This window comes from Armigeres subalbatus, chromosome 3 (assembly GCF_024139115.2).
Source record: "Armigeres subalbatus isolate Guangzhou_Male chromosome 3, GZ_Asu_2, whole genome shotgun sequence".
Classification (NCBI taxonomy): Eukaryota; Metazoa; Arthropoda; class Insecta; order Diptera; family Culicidae; genus Armigeres; species Armigeres subalbatus.
The window spans coordinates 378,457,550-378,483,078 of NC_085141.1; the positions used below are offsets into that span (position 1 = coordinate 378,457,550).

The following is a 25,529-nucleotide window of genomic DNA, read 5'->3' on the forward strand; positions in this document are numbered from 1 at the left end:
ACATATTGCCACTTCGGAGATATCTGACTTAACTTTTTAAAGAATTTCAAATTTAATTAGCTCTCATCATAAATGTATAGATTATCCCATCAACTTTGTTGAATACAAACACTTTTCATGTATGGATTTTTTGAGGTTCATACCTGATAATCACCCATATTCTTGTTTACGTACGAACGCGCTTTCGAACGAAAGTTGAAGCGCATTCTCGTTTACGCCAGCAAAATCAAATGGAGAAACGGTTCGAACGAATCGCATTCGTTCGAAAGTATCGTTCGTCCGTAAACAAGAATAAGGGTGAATATCATATACGCTAGCTCCACAAACGATTGAATTTCAAACTAAATTGGCAATTTTAACTGTTTTGACTACACACATAAGTGAGGAGAAAGAGACATCTTTCTAAATTCAATAGATCTCGAAATATTTTTAGCCTTTTCAGTTATCGCATATACGCTAATACCGTAAAATGGATATATGCCTAACCATTCTAATTTTTCCTGCCTAGGACTGAACACCTCTTAAATAAAGACAATAAAACTATTCTAATTCTTATCTGGAATGCATCGATGTCCTAAGCAACTTTACAATGTACGCGTACTTGTGTCACAAAAGCTGCGACGCGTGTTGAAATAAAAATTAACTTTACTTAAGAAAGTTTAGCTCATAGTATGGTTTTAGTCAAATCGCATTGAATCGGTTAATTCCTTGTACAGTATACTGTTTTGCTTACCATTCTTTGAAAAGTCTTGTAAAGCATTAAGAAGTGCTCCGATATGTTTGCATGCAGCTGAATTTCCCTTTCCAGCAGGGCATTCACAAGTAGCTTTCGTTATATTGAATCCATTATGTTCTAATTTTACTTGATATAATCGGTTTTATGCATGGCAGCAGAGCAATAACATCTTATTGGATATATTTCATCGTTGACCTGAAATGTTTTGAAATAATAGCCAAGATAAAAAGGCACGAGAGCATCTGTGTTCGTATTTGGGTGCATTTCCTTCCACCTTATCTAGCAGAACGAACCAAAAATTGGATGGCATTTTGGAATACATTCAAAAGTGTTCATATATAATTTAAAAAGTGTTCATATTTGTATGAAGCCAAAATACGAGAAAAACAAATGGGTTGAAAATATTTGAAAATAACTGTTTTCTTTATGATTCTTATGACTACCTCTATAAATGCTTCACTGAAACATGAACATTAATATTAAAATTAAATACGCCCTTATAATTATGAGCAACCTATCACCACCACTCAGTTCATTGCTGTAAGCCACAACATTGTGTAACTCATGATTAGCTCTTTGTATGAATAAGATATGCTTGGACAGCATTCCCTATATCCAGTTTTTTTAATACTAAAAACACACTTGTTGTACCATGCCTATAAACCCTAGTACATAATTGTGCCATGGCATTCCAGATGACATACTAATAGTACTGTTTGTACCTTGACATAAATACCAGTAGTATTTCTTTAGGTGGTATTACTGGTATTACATAATTGCATTGCTACTAGGTAAAGATACTAACCATATACTAGAGATTAAATAGTTCAATTGAAAAGAGACAAATTAAAACATGAAAACGGGAATAAGTGCTGCCCAAATAAATCGTCTTCTTATACTGCTAGTATACGAATATTTGTCCCATGTTTACTGGGGTTCCCATGTACATGAGACAGTTACAGTAACAGTAGTATAATTTTTCATGAAAATCTGCCTAATACTTATAACTTAATCAAACTAAACCTATGAAAAGTTAAAAATTAGAAAGCCTTTTTTGCACAAATGCACACCTTCGCGTAGCAAACATTCCTTAAGAATCCGGCTTGTTGCAGCAGCTTCCCATTGCGATATCCTTGACGGGCAGATCGTTGTTGAAAATATGAAAAAATTTCCACGACACTAAGCCATCCCAACGATTGCTGGAGAACTTCATCGCACGCGAAAAACGACAAGTCTTCGATAAATCCAGAGTCGTCTAGCGGCTTCACTGCTTCTACGGGTTCAATAATCGATGAATTCAAGTTATACGTGTCATACCACTGCAATCTGAAATGAAATAAGATTCGTCTTGGCTATGGCCTAACATTTAGAATGCAGACACTTACCTTTGCTTCAACTGCTCCTTATTCCCCGACAATGGAACGCCCTTTTCTCCTGCAAGCTGTCGGAGTGCTTGTATGGTTCCACTTGAAGTAGTTTCTTTTGGTATTTGGCATTTGGGCTGGGCCTCCTTTTTTACTTTAGTCGAAACTTTCGAGTTTTTATTAGATTTTCGTTTGCCGCTTTCCACATTCTGTACAAAATGCTGTGTGCCATCTCGGTTTTCCTTTCCTTGAAAGCCATCTCCATGAAACTAAAGCATTGTTGTGTTTTGAAGCAAAACTCACCTGTGTATTTTCTGGCACTGGAATTGGTTTTTGATGGCTTGGCTTCACATGCAGGAAGCAATTTCTGGTTAGAACGAAGCACTGTTTTTTCGAGAGCCGGTTCATTCTCTCGGACTGGAAAATTTTGCAGGAATGATAATAATCACAAAACAAAACAAAACATGTAACTGTCAATTTTTTTCCCACTACTCCTGGATTGACAAAATTGTTTTCTCACGGTGGCTCATGGAAATTTGAAAGTATACTCAGGAACATTTGTAAGAATCAAGATTAATTTAAATTTTTAGATGGAGTTGTATGGAATGAAAACAATGCATTTCGCATCCTATTTGGGTTAATTTTTTTTTTACCATTATGCCATGGATGTATATGAAATATTACTGAAGAATGATATCAGATTGTATGGAGGATTTTTTTCTTTACTTCTTTTTGAGTGGCGCCATCTATTGCAAAACATAGCTTTGCCAGCAGACTATTGTCATAAGACGAGTTTGAACAATCCCATTGAATTCCACCACTTAATTGTATCCTGACAGATACGTATTTCGACCTCAACAGTAAGGCCGTCTTCAGTGTCTTGTACTTGACTCGACTCGAAAGTCGAGTCAAGTACAAGACACTGAAGACGGCCTTACTGTTGAGGTCGAAATACGTATCTGTCAGGATACAATTAAGTGGTGGAATTCAATGGGATTGTTCAAACTCGTCTTATGACAGGTGAAAACATTCCACTAAAAAGCTCAAAATAATTTTCTTAACACATTCAATGAAAATTGTAGTATTGCAACATATCCATATACCCAATCTAAACTTGTATTATTAATTATACTAATTATGAAATCTAATTTTTTTTCTAATTCGGTTCACTATCCAAGATATCAGTAAATATACAATCCTAATATTTGCAAATAACATCGATAAGCAAATCAAATTGATCATCCAAATTCAAATGCTGAATCAGAATAATCATTCCAATTTAACTATTCGAGTCTTTAATAATACGATTAATAAATCAAAATATTCAACATCGAATGAAAAGCGTAAGCCAAATCTCTTATTCAACTCCTCTTTGGTCATGCCACGGTCATACTTTCGATTGCAATACAAATATTATATATCTAAATCTTTAAATTATCACACCATTTCCTTATAATATTACCAAATTTAATTCAAATTTGCAATTTATACTTCAAATTTAGCTTTATGCATCCAGTCTGAAAACAATCCATCTTTTCTTTAGGTCTTGTTCTAGTTTGTTTGTTTATACTTCGCCTATCTCTCTCGAAGTATAAAAGTCTCTCATTTTTCTTCTTTCTTCTTTTGCCTTTGTTTTCTTATTTCACATACTTTGCCCATCTCCGTCAAAGTACATTTCTTGTTTTTATGGTTTCTTTTTTTTCCGAAGCTCCGTCTATCTCCACCGAAGCTTCTTTCTGGCCATTTACATTTCTACTTCGCCCATCTCCGTCGAAGTAGAATTATTCCTTTCATTTCCTATCTTTTCTCTCTATTCCCCTACCTGCTGCGCCATGTCGCGACCGAACAATCCAAGTTCCGAATGAGGGAGGAATATCAGTTATCCGCCTCTATCGGAACTGATTCTGCTACCTCCGATGGCAATCCAAAGGCAGAGTAGATAGCGGTGCTACCCGCTTACTCTCCAATGGCTACCATCGGGAAACTCTGCTTCCTCCGGTGACATTTTGACCAGCAGAGGGCGGTGCCACCCGCTTGCTCACTGGTCTTGTAATGTCACCGGGAACTGCTCCGCTGGAACCTACTCCTGTAGGTCGCATCCTGGTCCTGGATGCCTCCTTGCCGGTCCACCTGCGATGTGCCTCTATCACATCTGCCGAATAAACTCAAAATTTTCTGGTCAATTTTCCCATATCTATAGACATATGAGACATGTCACGCTAGTGATGGATAGGTAAGCTCATACAACTTTTCAGCGCTCTGTTGCCATATTTTCGAATACACTGGTTATTAGCGTGGCGTCGTAATAAATTACCTACATGATAGCTAGCATCGAGCTTTCCAAAGTTTTATGCATTTATAGACTTTTGTTTCTTTTTGATGTTTTTTTTTTATTCACTTTCTGGCTATTACTACATTTACTTAACGCAGCAATATGACTCCCGCCTTAGCTAGTTGGTTATGGTTAGCATCGTTAGAAGTAGTGGCGTGGCCGATACTTATTCTTATTCCTATTCCTATTTCTATTTCTATTCCTATTCCTAGTCCTATTCCTATTCCTATTCTTATTCCTATTACTATTCCTATTTCTATTCCTATTCCTATTCCTTGTTTCCTTTATTCTTGTTCTTGTTCTTGTTATTGTTCTTGTTTTTGTTCTTGTTCTTGGCTGAGATCCACTGCTACGTTGTCTCGATCCCTCGGCGGTTGTGCCACAAACTTCCTAACTCCACCAGTTCCACACGGATGGTGCCCCGACTACCTGCGGCTTTTGTAGGGGATGCTTTCGCGAATTGCGCCGACTTCGTCTTCGGGTTTTAGAGGTGGTCAGACAGTTCTGCCGGTAAATGACGTCCACACTGGCGGTGCCCCACATACCCAAAGCACTTCCTTCCCCGTTCTTCAGAAGGTTGGCGGTTTGAATGCCAAGATCGGTCCGACGATTCCAGTTGGCAGAAGACTTCCGGTTCGCCGGCACCTCGACGACCCGAGACCAAACACGGCTCACTTCTCTGGACTATCCCCCGGGACTACGCTTATTCCCTGGTCACTTCTCCATCTACGCTACAGCTCTGACAGTATTTGCGTCACGACTCTGCTAACCACATTCCACATGCCTTCTTCATGACACATTCGCTCTGCGATGTTGTTCGCCCGTAGGGCAGGCATTCCTCTACGTTCTTCCGCAAACCTTGGGCAATCGAATACCACGTGTTCTGGAGTCTCTTCGACATTCTCACACAGTGGACATAACGGTGAATTAGTATGTCCAAACCGATGTAAGTACTTCCGGAAGCATCTGTGACCCGACCCGCCTACGTTTAGCATGATCCTCGCTATTGCGTTCACTGCCTTCGCCGACTTTTCACAGGAGTAGTCAACGTGGCTGTTGAAATTTATCCGATCGTCGATCATCACTCCCAAGTGTTTCATGTCCTCCGACGACGATCTCCATCCGCTGGATCGCTTTGCAATTGCTAACTAATAGCACCTCCATTTTGTGGTGGAGCTATCTGCAGCTTAACTCCGTTCATCCAGCGTTCGATCATAATTATCGTCTCCATCACCAACACCTCCACTTCTTCAAGTGTCTCGCTCTTTACCGCTAGTGACGCGTCGTCCGCAAAACCCACGATTTTCACTTTTCTGGGTAGCCTCGACTGACTCATGCTGCAAAGTCAACACTCCGTCATACATTCCGTTCTAAAGAGTTGGACCAAGTATGGAGCCCTGGGAACACCCGCTGTAACGCACATCGATTTATGTCCTTCGTTTGTGTCGTTTGTGTTGACCAGGGCAGCAGGGACTATGTCCATGGGCTTGACGATCCCTCCCCAGGCCATCTGCGAGTTGTGGGGCTTGCCTAGGATGTGGTAGGGTTTGACAGTGGGCCCTGTTAAATTCCTATAAAAAGCTGCATGTATCCGCAAGTAGGCCCCACCAAAGCGACCGTGTGCCACTCAAAGCGCACAAACACAAGTCCTGGTGTTAGGTAGGACGCTAAACAGCCCTAACACGACGGCCCTCCGACGAGACAGAAGGTTTGCGCAGGTCCAATAAGCCGCATGGAAAACCAATAATTACGAACAATATAAGAGATAATGCGACTCGATATAAAGACCTAGGCGACGAATAAAGGATCACGATTGGAAGCTTGGAACATGGAACTACAAGTCGCTAGGTTTCGCAGGTTGCGACAGGATGATCTAAGAATGCATTTGTCCGTTAGAACCAACAGCAGCTTAAGCGCCACTCTCTTTAGGAGAGGCTGCTGAGGCGTTTTTACTTGCGCGGCTAAGACTCAACTTCAGGGCGGGTTGATAGGCTCAAACACCCGATCTCACTTCAACTTTCCCAACACAAGACATCCAAATCTCAAAATCCTTTCATCTAAAGCGAATTCAAACCCAATCAGTGGAGATGCAATCAATTAAACGGGTGAAAATTAACCGAACCGCATCCAACAATTCCAAGGGAGTCGTCAACCAAAAAAATCAAAATTTAAGGTAGCTAGTATGTACATGACTCATTCTATTCAGTCTTTGGGATCCCTGATCTACTCTAGTTGACGTCAACATTATCGGCTAACTTGATTCATACAAATTTCAAACTTAATTCTAGGTTACAAAATAATTTGATCTGACCTTAAATCCTTTGTGCCGATGGTATCGATGGGAGCGTAGGTCTCATTCTACCCGCCAGGGAGCGATTCCTCGAGCTCAGCTATTTCGCGGGTCGGTACGTGACTAGTCGAGCCGGAAATAGGACTTTCGCCCTACCGTCGAACGTGGGTTGGCTGGCTACGCAAGGCTGTTAGTCTGGGCTCACAGGTGGCACCACCGGTCTGTTGTAGCGTGGAGGGTAACGTATGACGTCAGCAGTAACGAGTGACGTCGGAAGTGGTATTTCTTTCCAGCAATCACGACTGCTTATCGGTAACGGGTGACGTTGCGCAGAACGATGCGATGACTGTCCACTCGGCACGGAGTTACGGCAATCACGGCGCGAAATGCGCCACTTGCATTGTAGTTGCCAAACTACCACACGGAAGTGTACTGGAGTGTCGGACTCGACCATACCGGTAATACCGACTAAACTCCCTTGGGCTCCACCATCGTTTCCCCCAGGAACTACCTCCCAGTACTACTTCTGGGGGATGGCAGTACTAAACGTACTCGCTCATTATCGCTCACACAGGCACCCGTCCCATGCGAGACTGACTTGGGTGCTCGCACACCATTCACACCATTTGAGTCTTACTTGGATGCTCACCCAGGCGCTCCGCTGCCATGCCTCGAGGTGTCAATAGCGGTAACTGCCTGGGCCTACAGATATTACGCTACGACACTCCTGCCTCAGCACGAGCAGATCAATCACACCACTGCCGAAGCAGACCACACGCTACCCTGCCGAAGCAGGAACACTCCCCATGCACCACATGTGCACAACTGTAGGTGTGTGGGTACAACCCACTGCTACCCTGCCGCCGAAGCAGCTTCTCCAAAGACCATTCGCTCCATGTGACCCTTTTTCGGGTGCTCACTCTAACACTCCACTGCCATGCCTCGAGGTGTCGATAGCGGTATGTAGGGTCCAATCAACGATACTACGCTACGACACTCCTACATCAGCATGTGCAGTCCATACTCAGACTTCTGCTGCGCTTCGAGGTGACAATAGCGGCGACGCGCTATGACACTCCTGCCTCAGCACAAACAGATCACTCACTCCCTGCCGAAGCAGGTCACGCGCTACCCTACCAAAGTAGGGACACTCCCCATGCCAGTTGGCACTCCCTGGGCTTGTGCTTTTGAAGCGGCACACAGTCGCTTTGATAGAGTCTGATTACGGGCACTTGTGGTTTTTTGGGAGGGATTTTAGCAGAGCCCACTGCTAAATCCCACCACGCCCTAGGCAGTTCTCCCTGACTCACAGACAGCTGGGGAGGGGTCGTCAAGCCCTTGGACATGGTCCATGCTGTCCCTGCTGTCCCTGCTGCCCCATACCTAGACCCTATAGACCCTAAAGCACACTAGTCTATTGTAGGGCGATGTGTTGACCGAAAATGGATTGAAGCGTCCTTATATTTGCCTAATATTTGTATATTTTGTCAAATTGATTTGCAAACATCGGTTTTATGTGGAAAGTATTACAGACCTGTCGACTAAACTAATTTTCACTCCGATCACAGGCACTAGGAATTCACTCGCTTTAATTCTTGGCTTTTTTCAAATTTTTCGGTTTACGATTCACTGGCGAGGTTTTTTTTAAAACTTCTCTGGTTGAACGATTGACTTGAAATGGTTGGGATTTTTTATTTACATAGCCTACGACCGGAAAGAAACCGTTTATAAAGCCTATATTACTTTGTAAAGGAACAATTGATGGTGCATCCCTTCTCATTTTATCCCACGGGTTTCTCCGGGCAGCATTTGACTTCTGTATAATTTTAAGAATTTGCCGAAAGCAAAATCGGAAAATATACCTAGCTGTCTTTTTTTTTTTTTTTTTTTTTTTACAAGGGAGAATGCATTTACACACTAACCCAGTACACGTGCATTGTAGTTGCCAAACTACCACACGGAAGTGTACTGGAGTGTCGGACTCGACCATACCGGTAATACCGACTAAACTCCCTTGGGCTCCACCATCGTTTCCCCCAGGAACTACCTCGCAGTACTACTTCTGGGGGGACGGCAGTACTAAGCGTACTCACTCATTATCGCTCACACAGGCACTCGTCCCACGCGAGACTGACTCGCACCCCATTCACTCCATTTGAGTCTTACTTGGATGCTCTCCCGGACGCTCCGCTGCCATGCCTCGAGGTGTCAATAGCGGTAACTGCCTGGGCCTACAGATATTGCGCTACGACACTCTGCCTCAGCACGAGCAGATCAATCACACCACTGCCGAAGCAGACCATACGCTACCCTGCCGAAGCAGGGACACTCCCCATGCACCACATGTGCACAACTGTAGGTGTGTGGGTACAACCCACTGCTACCCTGCCGCCGAAGCAGCTTCTCCAAAGACCATTCGCTCCATGTGACCCTTTTCAGGTGCTCACTCTAACACTCCACTGCAATGCCTCGAGGTGTCGATGGGATACCTCGACTCCTGCCTCAGCATGTGCAGTCCATACTCAGACTTCTGCTGCGCTTTGAGGTGACAATAGCGGCGGAGACACGCTATGACACTCCTGCCTCAGCACAACCAGATCACTCACTCCCTGCCGAAGCAGCTCACGCGCTACCCTACCGAAGTAGGTACACTCCACAACTTATTCTAACACTCCACTGCCATGCCTCGAGGTGTCGATAGCGGTATGTGGGGACTAATCAACGATACTACGCTACGACACTCTTACCTTAGCATGTGCAGTCCATACTCAGACTTCTGCTGCGCTTCGAGGCTGCCATAGCGGCGGCGACTCGCTATGACACTCCTGCCTCAGCACAAACAGATCACTCACTCCCTGCCGAAGCAGCTCACGCACTACCCTACCGAAGTAGGGACACTCCACATGCCAGTTGGCCCTCTTTTTTTTTTTTTTTTAACGAAGGTAATGGAAATCTGCAAACAGACACCTGGGGAGGCGAACCCAGGTAGTGTGGGGATGGGATCACCACTCCCGACCCACTAAAACCAACTCCTTCCTCTCCAGTCATTCCCCGGCCCGCAATTAAGCAATACTTGGGATGACTATTGGGCATTGCGCCCCTCCATGACGTACACAAGTGCACGTATGCGCCTCAACTCTTCGACACTCCCCATGCAACACATTTGCACAAGACACACAGACACACCACATGTGCCCCAACACTCACCTGCCTATGCCGCTTGAATGACTGCAAGGACCAATTTATAAGTACCCTGCAGGGGGTACCCCATGCCGCCATCTCACAACATAGACAGTCCTATCTCAGTGTGGTGTTCACCCTGTCCTGCAACAGGGTGGCACCACTTGTCTACCATGTCGGAGGCTACCCTAGGTTTGTGGCTCCTATGCCGCTCCTACCTCAGCTACGAGGCAGACCCTTTCATGTCTCCTATTTCTGAGGTGCCGCAGAGGCATCAACCCCTGACACTCCTACCAGTCATAGCGAGACTTTCGTGTCTTCTATTTCTGAGGTGCCGCAGAGGTGTTTGCCCCCCGACACTCCTGCCAAGCCTAGCGAGACTTCACTCATTCCGTCCCTGACAGCCGGATCACACTACTGCCTAAGCAGCCACTCTGACCATACGTACCATGCGAGTCTAACTTGTGTGCTCGCTCATACATTCAGTCCCAATCGCTTGCACCACTTGTGCACCACTCTCTTTGACATTCAGTCACTCACTCAGTGGGGGTTGTAATACTCCATCTCCCATTTTTATCCACTCTGTGCACCTCCTGTGCATCGTTTGGGCGTGGAACACCCGGCACGTCAAGCGTGCCTAACACTCACCTACCCGGGCTTTGACACTGTCAATAGGACTCCGTAAGGTACTATGCTGGTAGCACCCACCCATTGACGTTTCAGCCCAGGTAGTCCTCAGCCAATGTGGTGGTCTCCCCATCCTGGGACGGGGTCACACCACTACCTTACATGTCTCCGATTTCTGAGGTGCCGCAGAAGCATCAACCCCCGACACTCCTGCCAGACGCAGCGAGACTTTCGTGTCCCCTACTTCTGAGGTGCCGCAGAGGTATCTGCCCCGACACTCCTACCAGGCTTCACCAGACTTCAGTCATTCTAACACTACCGACCATGCGTACCATGCGAGACTTACTTGTGTGCTCACCCATACACTCGGTCCCTCACTCTGTGGGGGTATAACGAGTAATACCCCAACTCCCGTTCGCTTGCACCACATGTGCACCACTTGGGGTTTTGTGGGTACCACCCATTGCCACCCGCTTGCCGCCGAAGCAGCCCTCACTCTGCGGAACCTCCACAGGCTCCGTTAACGACCTGGCTAATTGTTTCACCCCCCAGGCCATTCATCCCTTCGGCACGGGTCGCCTGACACCTTGGGATTCGGGGTTAGGGGCTTGTATGCTTTAAGCGGCACACGGTCGCTTGATAAGGTTTGCTTGCGGATATGTGGTTTTTGGGAGGGAATTAACAGCGCCCCCTGTTAACCCCACCACCTCCTAGGCAGAACCCCCTGACTCACAGACGGCTGGGGAGGGGTCGTCAAGCCCTACCTAGCTGGCTGGAGTGAGTCGTTTGTCGTATGCCCATAACATTGAATGTGATCTAAGGCGGAACTCACTGCAAAAACTTAGTATTAAAAGCTCAGTAGTCTCAATCCCCATCGACAGGTGGCGCGTCAGCTGGATGAAGGAAATAGATAAACATTCGTCTCGTGATATCTATATCGTTATAATTACATCCCCGCAACTTCGACGTCGTGGCGCTGCAGGAGATTTGCTGGACAGGACAGAAAGTGTGGAAATGCGGGCATCGAGCGGCTACCTTCTACCAAAGCTGTGGAACCACCAACGAGCTGGGAACTGGCTTCATAGTGCTGGGTAAGATGCGCCAACGCGTGATTGGGTGGCAGCCAATCAACGCAAGGATGTGCAAGCTGAGGATTAAAGGCCGTTTCTTCAACTATAGCATCATCAACGTGCACTGCCCACACGAAGGGAGATCCGATGACGATGGATGCCCACTGCGGGACGTCAAAATCGTCATCGGTGACATGAACGCACAGGTAGGAAGGGAGAAAATGTATAGACCGGTCATCGGACCGGTTAGTCTGCATACCGTATCGAATGACAACGGCCAACGATGCATAAACTTCGCAGCCTCCCGCGGAATGGTAGTCCGAAGCAAAAATCGACGGTAAATTCTTCTCCGACATCACGAACGTCCGCACTTACCGCAGTGCGAATATTGAATCCGACCACTACCTCGTTGCAGTATGCCTGCGCTCAAAACTCTCGACGGTGTACAACACGCGTCGAAATCGGACGCCGCGGCTTAACATTGGGCGGCTACAAGACGGTAGACTAGCCCAAGAATACGCGCAGCAGCTGGAAGTGGCACTCCCAATGGAAGAGCAGCTAGGCGCAGCGTCTCTTGAAGATGGCAGGAGAGACATTCAAACCGCCATTGGTAGCACCGCAACCGCTGCACTTGGCACCGAGCTTGGCACGGTGCCCCCCGATCAGAGAAACGATTGGTATGACGGCGAATGTGAGCAGTTAGTAGTAGAGAAGAATGCAGCATGGGCGAGATTGCTGCAACACCGCACGAGGGCGAACGAGGCACGATATAAACGGGCGCGGAACGGACAAAACTCAATTTTCTGGAGGAAAAAGCGCTAGCAGGAAAATCGAGACCGTGAAGAGACGGAGCAACTGTACCGCGCTAATAACACACGAAGGTTCTATGAGAAGTTAAACCGTTCACGTAAGGGCCACGTGCCACAGCCTGATATGTGTAGAGACATAAACGGGAACCTTCTTACGAACGAGCGTGAGGTGATCCAAAGGTGACGGCAGCACTACGAAGAGCACCTGAATGGCGATGTGGCAAACGAAGATGGCGGTATGGTGATGGACCTGGGAGAACGCGCGCAGGACATAATTTTACCAGCTCCGGATCTCCAGGAAATCCAGGAGGAGATTGGCCGGCTTAAGAACAACAAAGCCCCTGGGGTTGACCAACTACTATTTAAACATGGTGGTGAGGCACTGGCTAGAGCGCTGCACTGGGTCATTACTAAGATTTGGGAGGAGGAAGTTTTGCCGCAGGAGTAGATGGAAGGTGTCGCGTGTCCCATCTACAAAAAGGTCGATAAGCTGGATTGTAGCAACTACCGCGCAATCACTTTGCTGAACGCCGCCTACAAGGTACTCTCCCAAATTTTATGCCGTCGACTTGCACCAATTGCAAGGGAGTTCGTGGAGCAGTACCAGGCGGGTTTTATGGGCGAATGCTCCACCACGGACCTGGTGTTCGCCATTCGCCAAGTACTGCAGAAATGCCGCGAATATAACGTGCCCACACATCATCTATTCATCGACTTTAAAGCCGCATATGATACAATCGATCGGGACCAGCTATGGCAGCTAATGCACGAACACGGATTTCCGGATAAACTGACACGGTTGATCAAAGTGACGATGGATCGGGTGATGTGCGTAGTTCGAGTTTCAGGGGCATTCCCGAGTCCCTTCGAAACCAGCAAAGGGTTACGGCTCTGCTATTCAACATCGCTTTGGAAGGGGTAATACGAAGAGCCGGAATTAACACGAGTGGAACAATTTCCAATAAGTCCGTCCAGTTATTTGGCTTCCGACGACATAGAAATTATGGCACGTAACTTTGAGAAGATGAAGGAAGCCTACATCAGACTGAAGAGGGAAACTAAGCGGATCGGACTAATCATCAACACGTCGAAGACGTGACACATGACAGGAAGAGGTTCAAGAGAAGACAATGTGAGCCACCCACCACGAGTTTGCATCGGTGGTGACGAAATCGAGATGGTAGAAGAATTCGTGTACTTGGGCTCACTGGTGACTGCCGAAAATGATACCAGCAGAGAAATTCGGAGACGCACAGTGGCTGGAAATCGTACATACTTTGGACTCCGTAAGACGCTCCGATCGAATAGAGTTCGCCGCCGTATTAAACTGACAATCTACAAAACGCTATTTAGACCGGTAGTCCTCTACGGACACGAGACCTGGACGATGCTCGTGGAGGACCAACGCGCACTCGGAGTTTTCGAAAGGAAAGTGCTGCGTACCATCTATGGTGGGGTGCAGATGGCGGACGGTACGTGGAGGAGGCGAATGAACCACGAGTTGCATCAGCTGTTGGGAGAACCATCCATCGTTCACACCGCGAAAATCGGACGACTGCGGTGGGTCGGGCACGTAGCCAGAATGTCGGACAGTAACCCGGTGAAAATGGTTCTCGACAACGATCCGACGGGCACAAGGCGAGGAGCGCCGCGAGCACGGTGGATCGATCAGGTGGAAGATGACTTGTGGATCCTCCGTAGACTGCGTGGTTGGCAACGTGTAGCCATGGACCGAGCCGAATGGAGAAGACGCACAGGCCACTTCGGCCTTAGTCTGAATAAATAAATAAATAACTATCCAGCTTTTCGCGCACGGTAATGGTGGCTCTGTGAGTTTAAAAGTATATCCGTTCCTGTACTACTTTGACATCTGGCTTGGGTTTGACATTCCGTTTTCCTTCTGTTCCATGATAAGGGGACTAAGGGGAGAGGGTAATCGAAATGCCAAACCCAAGTCAGATGTCAAAGAAGTACGGGGACGGACACACTTTTAAATCAACAGAGCCGCCATTAAGGTAGCCTCTCACCTCGGGAATTTGGTCCGTGGATTTTTTCTCCATGCATTTTTGCATATGCGATGTTTTTGGAATTTGGGCACGGAAAATCAAAATCCCGGCCCCCTTTAAAATGCACGGGGGCAAAAATCCGGCGGAAAATTTTCCCGAGGTGTAAAGTAGCCCTTAAGGTAGCCTCACACCTCGGGAATTTGATCCGCGGATTTTTTCCCCATGCATTTTTGCATATGCGATGGTTTTGGGATTTGGACACGGAAAATCAAAATCCCTTCCCCCTTTAAAATACAGTATCCCCCCGCTTATCCGGACCTCGCTAGTCCGACGACTCGTTAGTCCGGATCTCGCTAATTCGGAATTTTCCGGATTAAAAAGGTATCAACACCCATTTAAACACATTATGCTGTCAGTTTTCAAATTTGTGCTGTGATTTTGTTTTGGTTCATTTGTATGGATTTGACAGTCGGATTAACGAGAGAAATCCCGATAGTCCGGCCATACATTTGTCGGATCAGCGGGGGTATACTGTACACGGGGACCAAATTCCGGCGGAAAATTTTCCCGAGGTGTAAGCCAGCCTTTAACGTGCCCGAAAACACAAGACACTGAAGACGACCACACAGTTGTGGTCGAAATACGTATCTGCAAAGATAACGAAATTTAACTGGTGGAATTAAATGGACAGTACTTAATTCGTCTTAGACGGTTTAATACATTCCACTAAACGAGCTTAATATAATTTTCTGAAGCATGGATAGAGTTACTCACTACGAAAAATCCACACATATTTATTGGCAAAAATCCATAGACTTAACTTATAATGTATACATATATAATATATATATTAGCGAACACCACATGTGCGCACACATAATCCATTCTTCACCCGAACTACTAATAAAAAATATGTCCAAATAAACTTTATGTGTGGTCTCGAATTAGCAATTATTTAATTTATGTGCGGTATACATACATGTTCTTTTTGGAAAGTTGACTTTAAATAAATTAAATATATGTAGAACTAATCGAGCAAAAAAAAATTACCGGGAAAGTAAATTAAAAACATTACAAAAAATATTATGGCAATTATACCAAAAGCTTTATACATCAAACAACAATTCCTCGAAAGATTCACCCGCGCAAAGCTGTCGGAGTGTTGCCCCGACTCGTTGAAAACAGATGGGAAAATGTCAACAAACAAATGAAAGCGAATAAAAAAATGTAAGTTCGTGAAAATTGTCTTGATTTTTCTGTGTTTTCGCATTGTTGTCGGTAAAAATTACAGATTTTTCAAAGTTGAATACAGCGGGTAATTTCCGCCGTGTGCAATGATGGATGACGAATACGATATTTACGGGGATTTGGACGGATTTGAGGTGCAAACACAGAAGGTAGGAAATCGGCTGGTGGATGGGCCGAACGTATGAATCATGATCATTAAATAATATTTCCCGTAGATTATCTTTTTATGTTCCTATAATATTTACCTAGTTGTATTTGAAAACAAACGATTTGAGTTTGTTAATTTCCCCCCTTTTATTTAGGTGTCGACGTCATATGCATATTTGTCCCATGTTTGCAGGGATTCCCTATGTACATGGGACAGTTATGCGTATAACGGCATTTTTCCCACAGTATCAATGTTTCAAAAAAATCTTTTTAATATAGAACTGAACCTAACATATAGTCGAAATTTTCCTTACGTTTTTATAATTTTTATTTCAATCTTGCGATTTCGTTTTAGGAAAACAAAGTAGTAAAAGAACTTAACGCGGAAATCGAAGAGTTAAAAGCGAAAATCGTTGCTAAAGAATCGGAAAAGGAAGCGATATCGAAGAAGAATGAAATTTTGCTGGAAAACATTTCATCGCTATTGCTTACAGCCAAAACGGAAATCAAGCGCAAAGATACTCTGATCGCTGACATCAGACGGCAGAAGGATGACAATGCGTTCCGAAGAGGTTCGCGGTCTGTCCGTCGGCATGACAAATCGACCCAAACCGCGTCAATCCGCATGTTAGATCAGGAGGCGCAGACAGAAAGTATTGGGACGATGACGGATGTGAAAGCGAGTAAAGAACGTCCACGTGATAGGGACAGAAGACATTCACGTAGTCGCTCAAGAGAAAATCGTCGGAAGCGCGAAAGTTCTCGGTACAGAGAAATAAGCAAGCGGAACGATACACGGGACAGGTTTTACGAGATGAAGAACCGAGGAAAGATTGATCCTATCAAGAACCGCCGCGATAACAGGGCATTATCGCAGAAAAATCGTGAAAGAGAGCGGGAGAGAGATCGGAGGGCAAGGCATCGCGAGGAACGATCACCGAAAATGTCTCCGGTGAAATTTCCCAGTATGTTGCGAAAACCCAGGAAAGAGGTTAGCAATGCAGATTCGATTTCAGAAGCGAAACTGGCAGGCACATTCATTCCGATGAACGAAAGAGAGCTGGATCATTTCGTTAAGGAGATGTCTCGCTGTGGTAATCGTTCTCCAGACAGAAGTACGCTCAATGCAGTCAGTAACTCTGACATGTGGGATGTTCCGTTGGTAAAGCAGTCGCCAAAGAAAATAAAACAGGAGAGCAAACCGAATCAGGAGGACCATATCATTCAATCCGATGAGATTGGAACGACTGCGGTCGGGGCGAGTTTATCTCCCGCGAAGGTGGAGGATGTGGAGCAAAAAATGCGCGCACTACACGGCGATTCGACGCCAGCGCCTCCTCAAGCAACGCCAGAATGCATTCAAACGTCGATCGAGTTATTGGAAGGATTGGATAAGAGTTCTGGTGCAGTGGATGCCTTGCAGCCGGCAGCTCTGCTGATTCCCCCTGAGGAACCGCTGATCTTCGAAAAGGTCCCGGAGCTACCCTCCGAAGACGACCAGCGGCTAAACGATAGCCGTGAATTGCGTATCGTTGAATCGGAAGATGCGGCAGCGGATCTGGACGATGACTGCAATTCGGTAGAGACTGTAATTGAGATGAAGCAGCAAGAGGATTACCAAGATCTCGAGGATGGCGAGCTTGTATCATCCGATGAATCACAGCCATGCGGCAATACTTCAAAGAGGTAAGATCGGAAGCTTTTTCTTCGTTGTTTTTTCTTATTTGCCTAAAATTATGCACATAGGTACTTGCAATGATATTTATATTTCATTTTTATATCGTTTAAAAATTGATTCTATTACTTTCTCTGCAGATCACAACTGGCTGTTCCAGAACAAGTGCAACAAAAGTTGATAACCCCAAAAAAAGAAACCTCCGAAAAGATTAAAAAACGCCGTAATAGTGAAGCAAAAATATTACTGACTAAGCTACCGGTGTCTGTTGTTCATAACCATTCGCGAAGCGGCCACAATCGGAAGGAGTCGGACAGACGGCAAACCTCAAACCCGGAAGCCAAAGACAAATCAAAATATGATTGTCTGCAGGAAAAGTTTACCAAAACATCTACGCCCAGTCGGCGCAGATCGCTGAGATCCGATGCCGTCGAGAAGAAAATAACAAAGTCGAGATTATCGGAGCCGATTCAGCAGAGGGAAAAAACAATAGATGAGAGTACGCACGTTAAATCAAAAAAGCAGGCAATGAAAGATCTTTTTGGATCGGACGATGAGAGCTCATTGTTAGAACCACCTCCAGAGTGTGTCCCAAGAAAGCGGCGAGATTCTAGAAACGAAACTTCTGTGGATCGCAAGAACTCGGACGATGCTAAATCGGTGTTGGAATCGCTACCAGTAACAGTTAAAGGAAAGCGGCGCCATTCTAAAAACGCAGTTGAGTCGGCGGATAGCAAGAAACTGAAAACAGACTCTGAAGAAAAGACAGCTGACAAGGAGAGAGCTTTCCAAAACATTGGCAGTTCTAAACATATCAAAAACGTGGTCTGTGACAAAGTTGATGCATATACGAAGGATGCAGTAATTGATTCCAAACCGATAGAACCCACATTACAACAACCGCCTCAAGAGACTGAGACTCTCACAAATTTTGCACAAACGGAACAATTGATTAATGAAACAAAAACATGCGCAGGAAAGTATGCTGAACCGGAAAATGAGGTTGCTTTGGTATCGCCACTCGAATTGATTCTTCCTGAAATGATACCTGAGGGTATGAAATCACAAGGAAACAGCTCGCACATTGAACAATCTTCTATTGAGGCCTCTGTGTCATCCTTCGAGACTGAGATTAAATCACCATCGGAAAGCATAACTAAAAATGAGAAAACAGAATGTCAATTGACACGAGATACTTCTTTGGATGAATCGCACCTGCAGATCCAATCCAACGTGCAGTCTAACGAAGATCAAACCCACACGAATTTGGTCCAGGCAAAGCCAGAATCTGACAAATCAGAAGTTTCATCGGAGGGCTCCGCTACACCTATTGAAAACGAGAAGGTCCCTGAGACAGTCCACCAAGCGGACCATGAAGCTTGTGGACAAACCCAACTTTTGATTGCTCCTAATCCAGATCCTCCAGAAACAGCACTTCTACCAGTCCCAGAAACTCCACCGATCACACCGGCGGACCCACCTGAGTCCCAACAAAATGTATCATCGAAGGTTGTGATCGTTTTTTCCAACAAGTACAGCGAATTCCGAATAGAGGACAACAGCGAGTTGGAGACCACCATCTACGTAACTCGCAAAAAGAAGAAGGGAAAAGCAAAGTCTGGTAACGTGAGTTTGAACGTCAGTGGTTGAGCATTTTATTTTGTACCTTGTTTTATTGTTTTGTAATTGGTTGCAAATGTAATTCTTAAATATATGCGCGATTAAAACCATCAATCAAAAATCACCATAGTTCTGTCTGTATCTCCTTCTCGGCCGTCTCGAAAACCATATCACGAAGCTCCTTCTCGTTCTTTAGTATGCCGGGGGATGGCGACGGGAGACCAGAACTCTTGAGCAGTTTTTCGATTGTTTCGTCTCGTTCGCGTATGGCACCCACGTACGTGCAGGAAATGGAACTCCACTGGCTCATCAAATCCGTGTAGCGCACGGCCAACTGTATGCGGTCGCCCTCCAGACGCATCCATTCCGATTTCAGTTCACTTACCTGCTTGCGAAGTAAACCAACTGAGGACGGCATCTTCTTCGCGGGCGTTTTTTTCTGGAAGTAGTAAGGTGTAATAAATTACAGAAATAAATGTGTGAATATTCATTATAAGAACCTTTTTCAAGTCCATTCCTATTGAACTGTAGTTCAATAAATTTTTGTCCCAAATTCAGAGAAATTCATCAAAATCAGAGCGCGTACCAAAACAAACGTTATTTATTTTTTTTAAACTTAAAAGCTTTTGTTTTTCATTAGATTGTGTTTGAGATTTTTAGCGTTTTTGTTTACATCAGAAGAAGGGGTACTCAGAAAAAATTTAAAATAAATTTAGTCGATCACTTTTGACGTTGGACAACGTCTGATTCTAATGACACCGAGCCGGTATGACAAGCGCGGTGTCATCATCATCAATAGACAACAGGAGGGTGAAACGCCTGTCATCCGCGGTATTTACAATGGCACTTTACCCAACATCGTTTTTGGTACCAAGTACCCAGTTATGGTTGAATTTATTGCAAATTTTGCGCCGTGTTCGACTACCATGCAAAAAATATTGTCCCACCAAAATATGTTCCCACTCGCAACGAACATTTTGCTCGCAGAAAGTGACAACTGTCAAAAATTGCCTGTCTGACTACACTGAAAGTGATTGCATGCAAACAAATTACAACTCGTAAGCAAACGCTCGCTTGCAATGTGTGACTGCTAAGCGTCAAAATTTTCAACTCGCAGAAACGAAATTGCGCTTGCTAGTGCAGCACTAGCAAATTTTTCGCTCGCAAAAGTGATAACGTTTTCAGGTGGCAGAGTTGCACTGCAAAAATAGGAATGAAATTAGATTTTGTGGCCGAAAAACAAGTTTTTCGTTTTTGTTTATATTTGCATGAGAGTAAATCTGTCATTTGCTTAAAGTAAAAAACTGCTACGTGTGACTGCAATTGCGAGTGCTCTCAGAAATCATTCGCTCGCACGAGTGATTTGCTTGCAACGTCTGACGGAGCCTTAAAACACTGTTGAATCTACAATTGCAAAAATGTCACTTCAGCAGGAGCTTTGACAAGAGCCGAACTCTCAAAATAACATATTCCTTTCAAAACTAAATGTGTACAAAACTTTCCAAACAACATTTTCTTCTCAAAGCGTGTTCATTCTCAATGTTATGAGTATATTTTGAATTTTAATTTTCTACAATAATTTAAAAACATATAAAATAGATTTTTGCTTTCAATAAATTTTATTTATCACTTTATTTTGCTTATTTATTGGATGGGTTAATGGCTCCTGGCGATGGTCAAGCTGTTCAAGCGTTGTTGGATGCTGTTTGTGATCTTCTGCTCAAGGTTTTATACACGATCAGCAGACGAAAATCCTGTGGAATAAAATTAGCAAAATTAAACAAAATGAACATAATTTTCAAATACCGCTTACCGCTTTTATCCCCGGATTCATTTTGTATTTGCGCCGAGTTGAAAAAGACCGCATTTCGAGCTTTTTTTTGGGAGCCAACATTGTTGTTTGTGAAGACGTTTGGAGCGTAACTTCTTATCTGTCGGAACGTCGGAACTTTTGCTTCCCAAATGCGCTCGATGTTGTGAAAGTCGAGGTGAAAGTACAACGGCATCGTAATAAGCGTAGCTCGTAATCTGCATGGGCAGCGTAATCATTTGTGGGCAGCAGGGACTATGTCCAAGACCTTGACGACCCCTCCCCAGGCCATCTGTGAGTTGTGGGGCTTGCCTAGGATGTGGTGGGGTTTGACAGTGGGCCCTGTTAAACCTCTATAAAAAGCTGCATGTATCCGCAAGTAGGCCCCACCAAAGCGACCGTGTGCCGCTCAAAGCGCACAAGCCCAAGTCCTAGTGTTAGGTGGGACGCTAAACAGCCCTGACACGACGGCCCTCCGACGAGACAGGAGGTTTGCGCAGGCCCAATAAGCCGCCTAGAAAACCAATCATTACGAACAATATAAGAGATAATGCGACTCGATACAATCGGCAAAGACCTAGGCGACGAATACAGGATCATGATTGGAAGCTTGGAACATGGAATTGCAAGTCGCTAGGTTTCGCAGGTTGCGACAGGATGATCTATGATGAATTACATCCCCGCAACTTCGACGTCGTGGCGCTGCAGGAGATTTGCTGGACAGGACAGAAAGTGTGGAAAAGCGGGCATCGTGCGGCTACCTTCTATCAAAGCTGTGGCACCACCAACGAGCTGGGAACCGGCTTCATAGTGCTGGGTAAGATGCGCCAACGCGTGATTGGGTGGCAGCCAATTAACGCAATGATGTGCAAGCTGAGAATTAAAGGCCGTTTCTTCAACTATAGCATCATCAACGTGCACTGTCCACACGAAGGGAGACCCGACGACGAGAAAGAAGCGTTCTACGCACAGCTGGAGCACACATACGATGGATGCCCACTGCGGAACGTTAAAATCGTCATCGGTGACATGAACGCACAGGTAGGAAGGGAGGAAATGTATAGACCGGTCATCGGACCGGATAGTCTGCACACCGTATCGAATGACAACGGCCAACGATGCATAAACTTCGCAGCCTCCCGCGGAATGGTAGTCCGAAGCACCTTCTTTCCCCGCAAAAATATCCACAAGGCCACATGGAGATCACCTAACCAAGAAACGGAAAACCAAATCGACCACGTTCTAATCGACGGTAAATTCTTCTCCGACATCACGAACGTCCGCACTCACCGCAGTGCGAATATTGAATCCGACCACTACCTCGTTGCAGTATGCCTGCGCTCAAAACTCTCGACGGTGTACAACATGCGTCGAAGTCGGACGCCGCGGCTTAACGTTGGGAGGCTACAAGACGGTAGACTAGCCCAAGAATACGCGCAGCAGCTGGAAGTGGCACTTCCAACGCACTATGGTCCAGGCGAGGGTCCAGGATACAGATTTACGCGGAAAGATGAATTTTACGCCAAAACTATATTTTTTAGAAAAAAACTGTTGTTCTACAAAATTGTTCGAAATAGTAAGACCATCATTATGGTTTTACCAAAAAATAGGGTGGCCCATCATATAAAAAAAGTTAGAAAATATTTTTTTTATTTCTTAAAATATTGACATGTTTTGTTCTACAAAGTTGTAGCGTAGCTTTTTCTAATCAATTTTGCTAAAAAAACTTTTTCTGTAGCTCTTAAGTTGGCTGATTTAGAGCAATTTTACCTAATTGGATTAGGGTGTACCTAAAAACAGTATTTTTGATCTAATTTTTTTGTTTTAGATTTCTCGAAAAAGTCGTCTTCAGGTGACTTTTAGAGCTCAAAAAAATGCAACTTTTGATGGGTAAATATGTACAATATCTTTTTTCGATCAAAAGTTATAATCGTTTTTCTGTAAAAATTACATTTTTTTCATAAGTTGATATCTCCGGTTAGGGCAGACCAAAAAAATATGTTTACACGGCATTTGAAAGATAAATTAATATTCTTTATTATGTCAATGTTTATCATGTCAAATTGGGGATATGTTATTTTTTTATCTCAAGTTTTACCAATTTTACTAAAATCATGTTTTTTTCAAATAAGTTAAAATAACTCGACAACGGAAAAAGATACAGACAATATTCTTATAGCAAAACACGCGTTTTGAAAAGCCCCAAAAGTCTTCAGAAGATGACATTCGCGAGAAATGAAAAATAAAAAATCTACAGCTCTAACACTTTTTATAAGTTTTATCATTATCATCGTATTGCAAGATTTACGAGAAAAGATGCATTTTCGGTCTGAAGCATACTTTTAAGAAACAAAATTTGTTCTACAAAGTTGTTCTGGATACTTGGGCCCTTATTACAGTGATCGTTCGCTAACTGGGGCACGACCTCACCCCAACTAGCGAATGCCGTTCGCTAATTGCGGCGGTTTGACAAGCGTCAATGTTGTTTACTTTTTGCATTGAACAAAAGGAAATTTTACGCGCCAGAAAATATCGATCCCGCCAAACACGGAAACAAAACGTCAACGCGTTTTTGACATCACATTCTGACGTTTAGCTGCTTTTTAATTGGGTTTCGCCCCAATTAGCGAACCCCCAACTAAAAAGCGCCCCAACTAGAAAAACCCCAATTAACGAACGTTCACTGTATAGAGTTACCGAAAAATAAGGTGGGCCATTTTATAAAAATGTAAAATTTTCATTTTTTTTATTTTGCGGAATATTGACGTAAAATGTTCTACAAAGCTGTAGCGCAGCTTTTTCCAATCAACTTTGCTATATAAACTTTTTATGTAGCTCTTAAGCTCACCTGTTTAGCGTAATTTTACTTACCTGGATTAGGGTGTCCCTCAAAAAACAAGATTTATGATCTGCTCATTTCATTTTTTATTTTTCACGGGTGTCATCTTCTGAAGACTTTTGGGGCTTTTCAAAACGCGTGTTTTGCTATAAGAATATCGTCTGTATCGTTTTCCGTTGTCGAGTTATATCAATTTATTTGAAAAAACATGATTTTAGTAAAATTGGTAAAACTTGAGATAAAAAAATAACATATCCCCAATTTTTTGACATAATAAAGAATATTAATTTATCTTTCAAATGCCGTATAAACATATTTTTTTGGTCTGCCCTAACTGGAGATATCAACTTATGAAAAAATGTAATTTTGACAGAAAAACGATTATAACTTTTGATCGGAAAAAGATATTGTGTATATTTACCCATCAAAAGTTGCATTTTTTCGAGCTCTAAAAGTCACCTGAAGACTGTTGGCCGGAGACGGGAACCCCCTCACAAAGAATAACAAACTAGAGTTCCCTCTCTACACCACGGCAGGCTACTGACTGATACTTCTGCCAGCAGCTGCAGTTCTCTTTATTCAACAGTAGGTATATACAATAATCTATAACAAACTTCCTTAATCTATACCAAAGAGCAACTACAACTAACCGGCGCCTGCCTCCTATCTATCTTCGATCTACAGCGAAGCGTCGCACACTACCTGATATTCCAACACTCCTCCTTAGTGTGCACGCCTCGCAACTCTCCTGGCTCCTTCTAACACCGAGCCTCCCGTCCAGAGCTCCTTCTCGCCGAACAATTCCTCCTGGCCCAATCCGTTGCCCGTACAAATGGCCTCTATCCGACGTTTGCACAGCACCCTCTGTTGACCAGCTCCTGAATGTTCCGACGCTCCTCCTGGACGCTGACCAGCCAGCATCCTACCGAACGTTCCAACCTCCTGATGAATTCCGTCCGGCGCTACCCAAGACTTACGTGGCTGATCCATGATCCCACTGCGCCACGCGACTTATGCGGCCGATCCATGATCCCACTGCGATAACGTCGACGGCCATAACATCCCACTAAGATGGAGAACGGGAATCGTTCCTGGGCCCATAACCTGTTGGCCGGAGACGGGAACCCCCTCACAAAGAATAACAAACTAGAGTTCCCTTCCTACGGCCAACAGGTTATGGGCCCAGGAACGATTCCCGTTCTCCATCTTAGTGGGATGTTATTGCCGTCGACGTTATCGCAGTGGGATCATGGATCGGCCGCATAAGTCGCGTGGCGCAGTGGGATCATGCATCAGCCACGTAAGTCTTGGGTAGCGGCGGACGGCATTCCTCAGGAGGTTGGAACGTTCGGTAGGATGCTGGCTGGTCAGTAGAAGTCCAGGAGGAGCATCGGAACATTCAGGAACTGGTCAACAGAGGGTGCTGTGCAAACGTCGGATAGAGGCCATTTGTACGGGCAACGGATTGGGCCAGGAGGAATTGTTCGGCGAGAAGGAGCTCTGGACGGGAGGCTCGGTGTTAGAAGGAGCCAGGAGAGTTGTGAGGCGTGCACACTAAGGAGAAGTGTTGGAATATCAGGTAGTGTGCGACGCTTCGCTGTAGATCGAAGATAGATAGGAGGTAGGCGCCAGTTGGTTGTAGTTGCTCTTCGGTAGGTTAAGGAATATTGTTATGGATGTATTGTATATACCTATTGTTGAATAAATAGAACTGCAGCTGCTGGCAGAAGTATCAGTCAGTAGCCTGCCGTGGTGTGGAGGGGGAACTCTAGTATT

The 25,529-nt window shown here is 44.7% G+C and overlaps 2 protein-coding genes and 1 long non-coding RNA gene across 4 annotated transcripts; 1 reads left to right on the top strand and 2 right to left on the bottom strand.

Annotated features, from left to right (window-relative positions):
* Nucleotides 1-1,159: 1,159 nt before the first annotated feature.
* On the bottom strand, nt 1,160-2,493 carry LOC134223714 (uncharacterized). Its single transcript, XR_009982681.1, has 3 exons — nt 2,404-2,493; nt 2,122-2,347; nt 1,160-2,062 (listed from the first exon to the last, which is right to left on the bottom strand). It is a non-coding gene; the product is annotated as an uncharacterized LOC134223714 (long non-coding RNA).
* A 13,100-nt stretch (nt 2,494-15,593) lies between these two features.
* On the top strand, nt 15,594-19,233 carry LOC134226596 (daf-12-interacting protein 1). 2 transcript variants are annotated; one of them, XM_062707467.1, is made up of 4 exons: nt 15,601-15,641; nt 15,706-15,811; nt 16,165-17,495; nt 17,625-19,233. In XM_062707467.1, exons 2-4 carry the CDS (start codon nt 15,749-15,751, stop codon nt 19,132-19,134), a joined length of 2,904 nt encoding a protein of 967 aa, XP_062563451.1. In that variant the 5' UTR covers nt 15,601-15,641; nt 15,706-15,748; the 3' UTR covers nt 19,135-19,233. The 2 variants fall into 2 exon arrangements, with proteins under 2 accessions (XP_062563450.1, XP_062563451.1); XM_062707466.1 differs by having other exon boundaries at nt 15,594-15,811.
* On the bottom strand, nt 19,112-19,773 carry LOC134226597 (uncharacterized). Its single transcript, XM_062707468.1, has 2 exons — nt 19,605-19,773; nt 19,112-19,543 (listed from the first exon to the last, which is right to left on the bottom strand). Exons 1-2 carry the CDS (start codon nt 19,617-19,619, stop codon nt 19,226-19,228), a joined length of 333 nt encoding a protein of 110 aa, XP_062563452.1. The 5' UTR covers nt 19,620-19,773; the 3' UTR covers nt 19,112-19,225.
* Between the last annotated feature and the right edge of the window lie 5,756 nt (nt 19,774-25,529).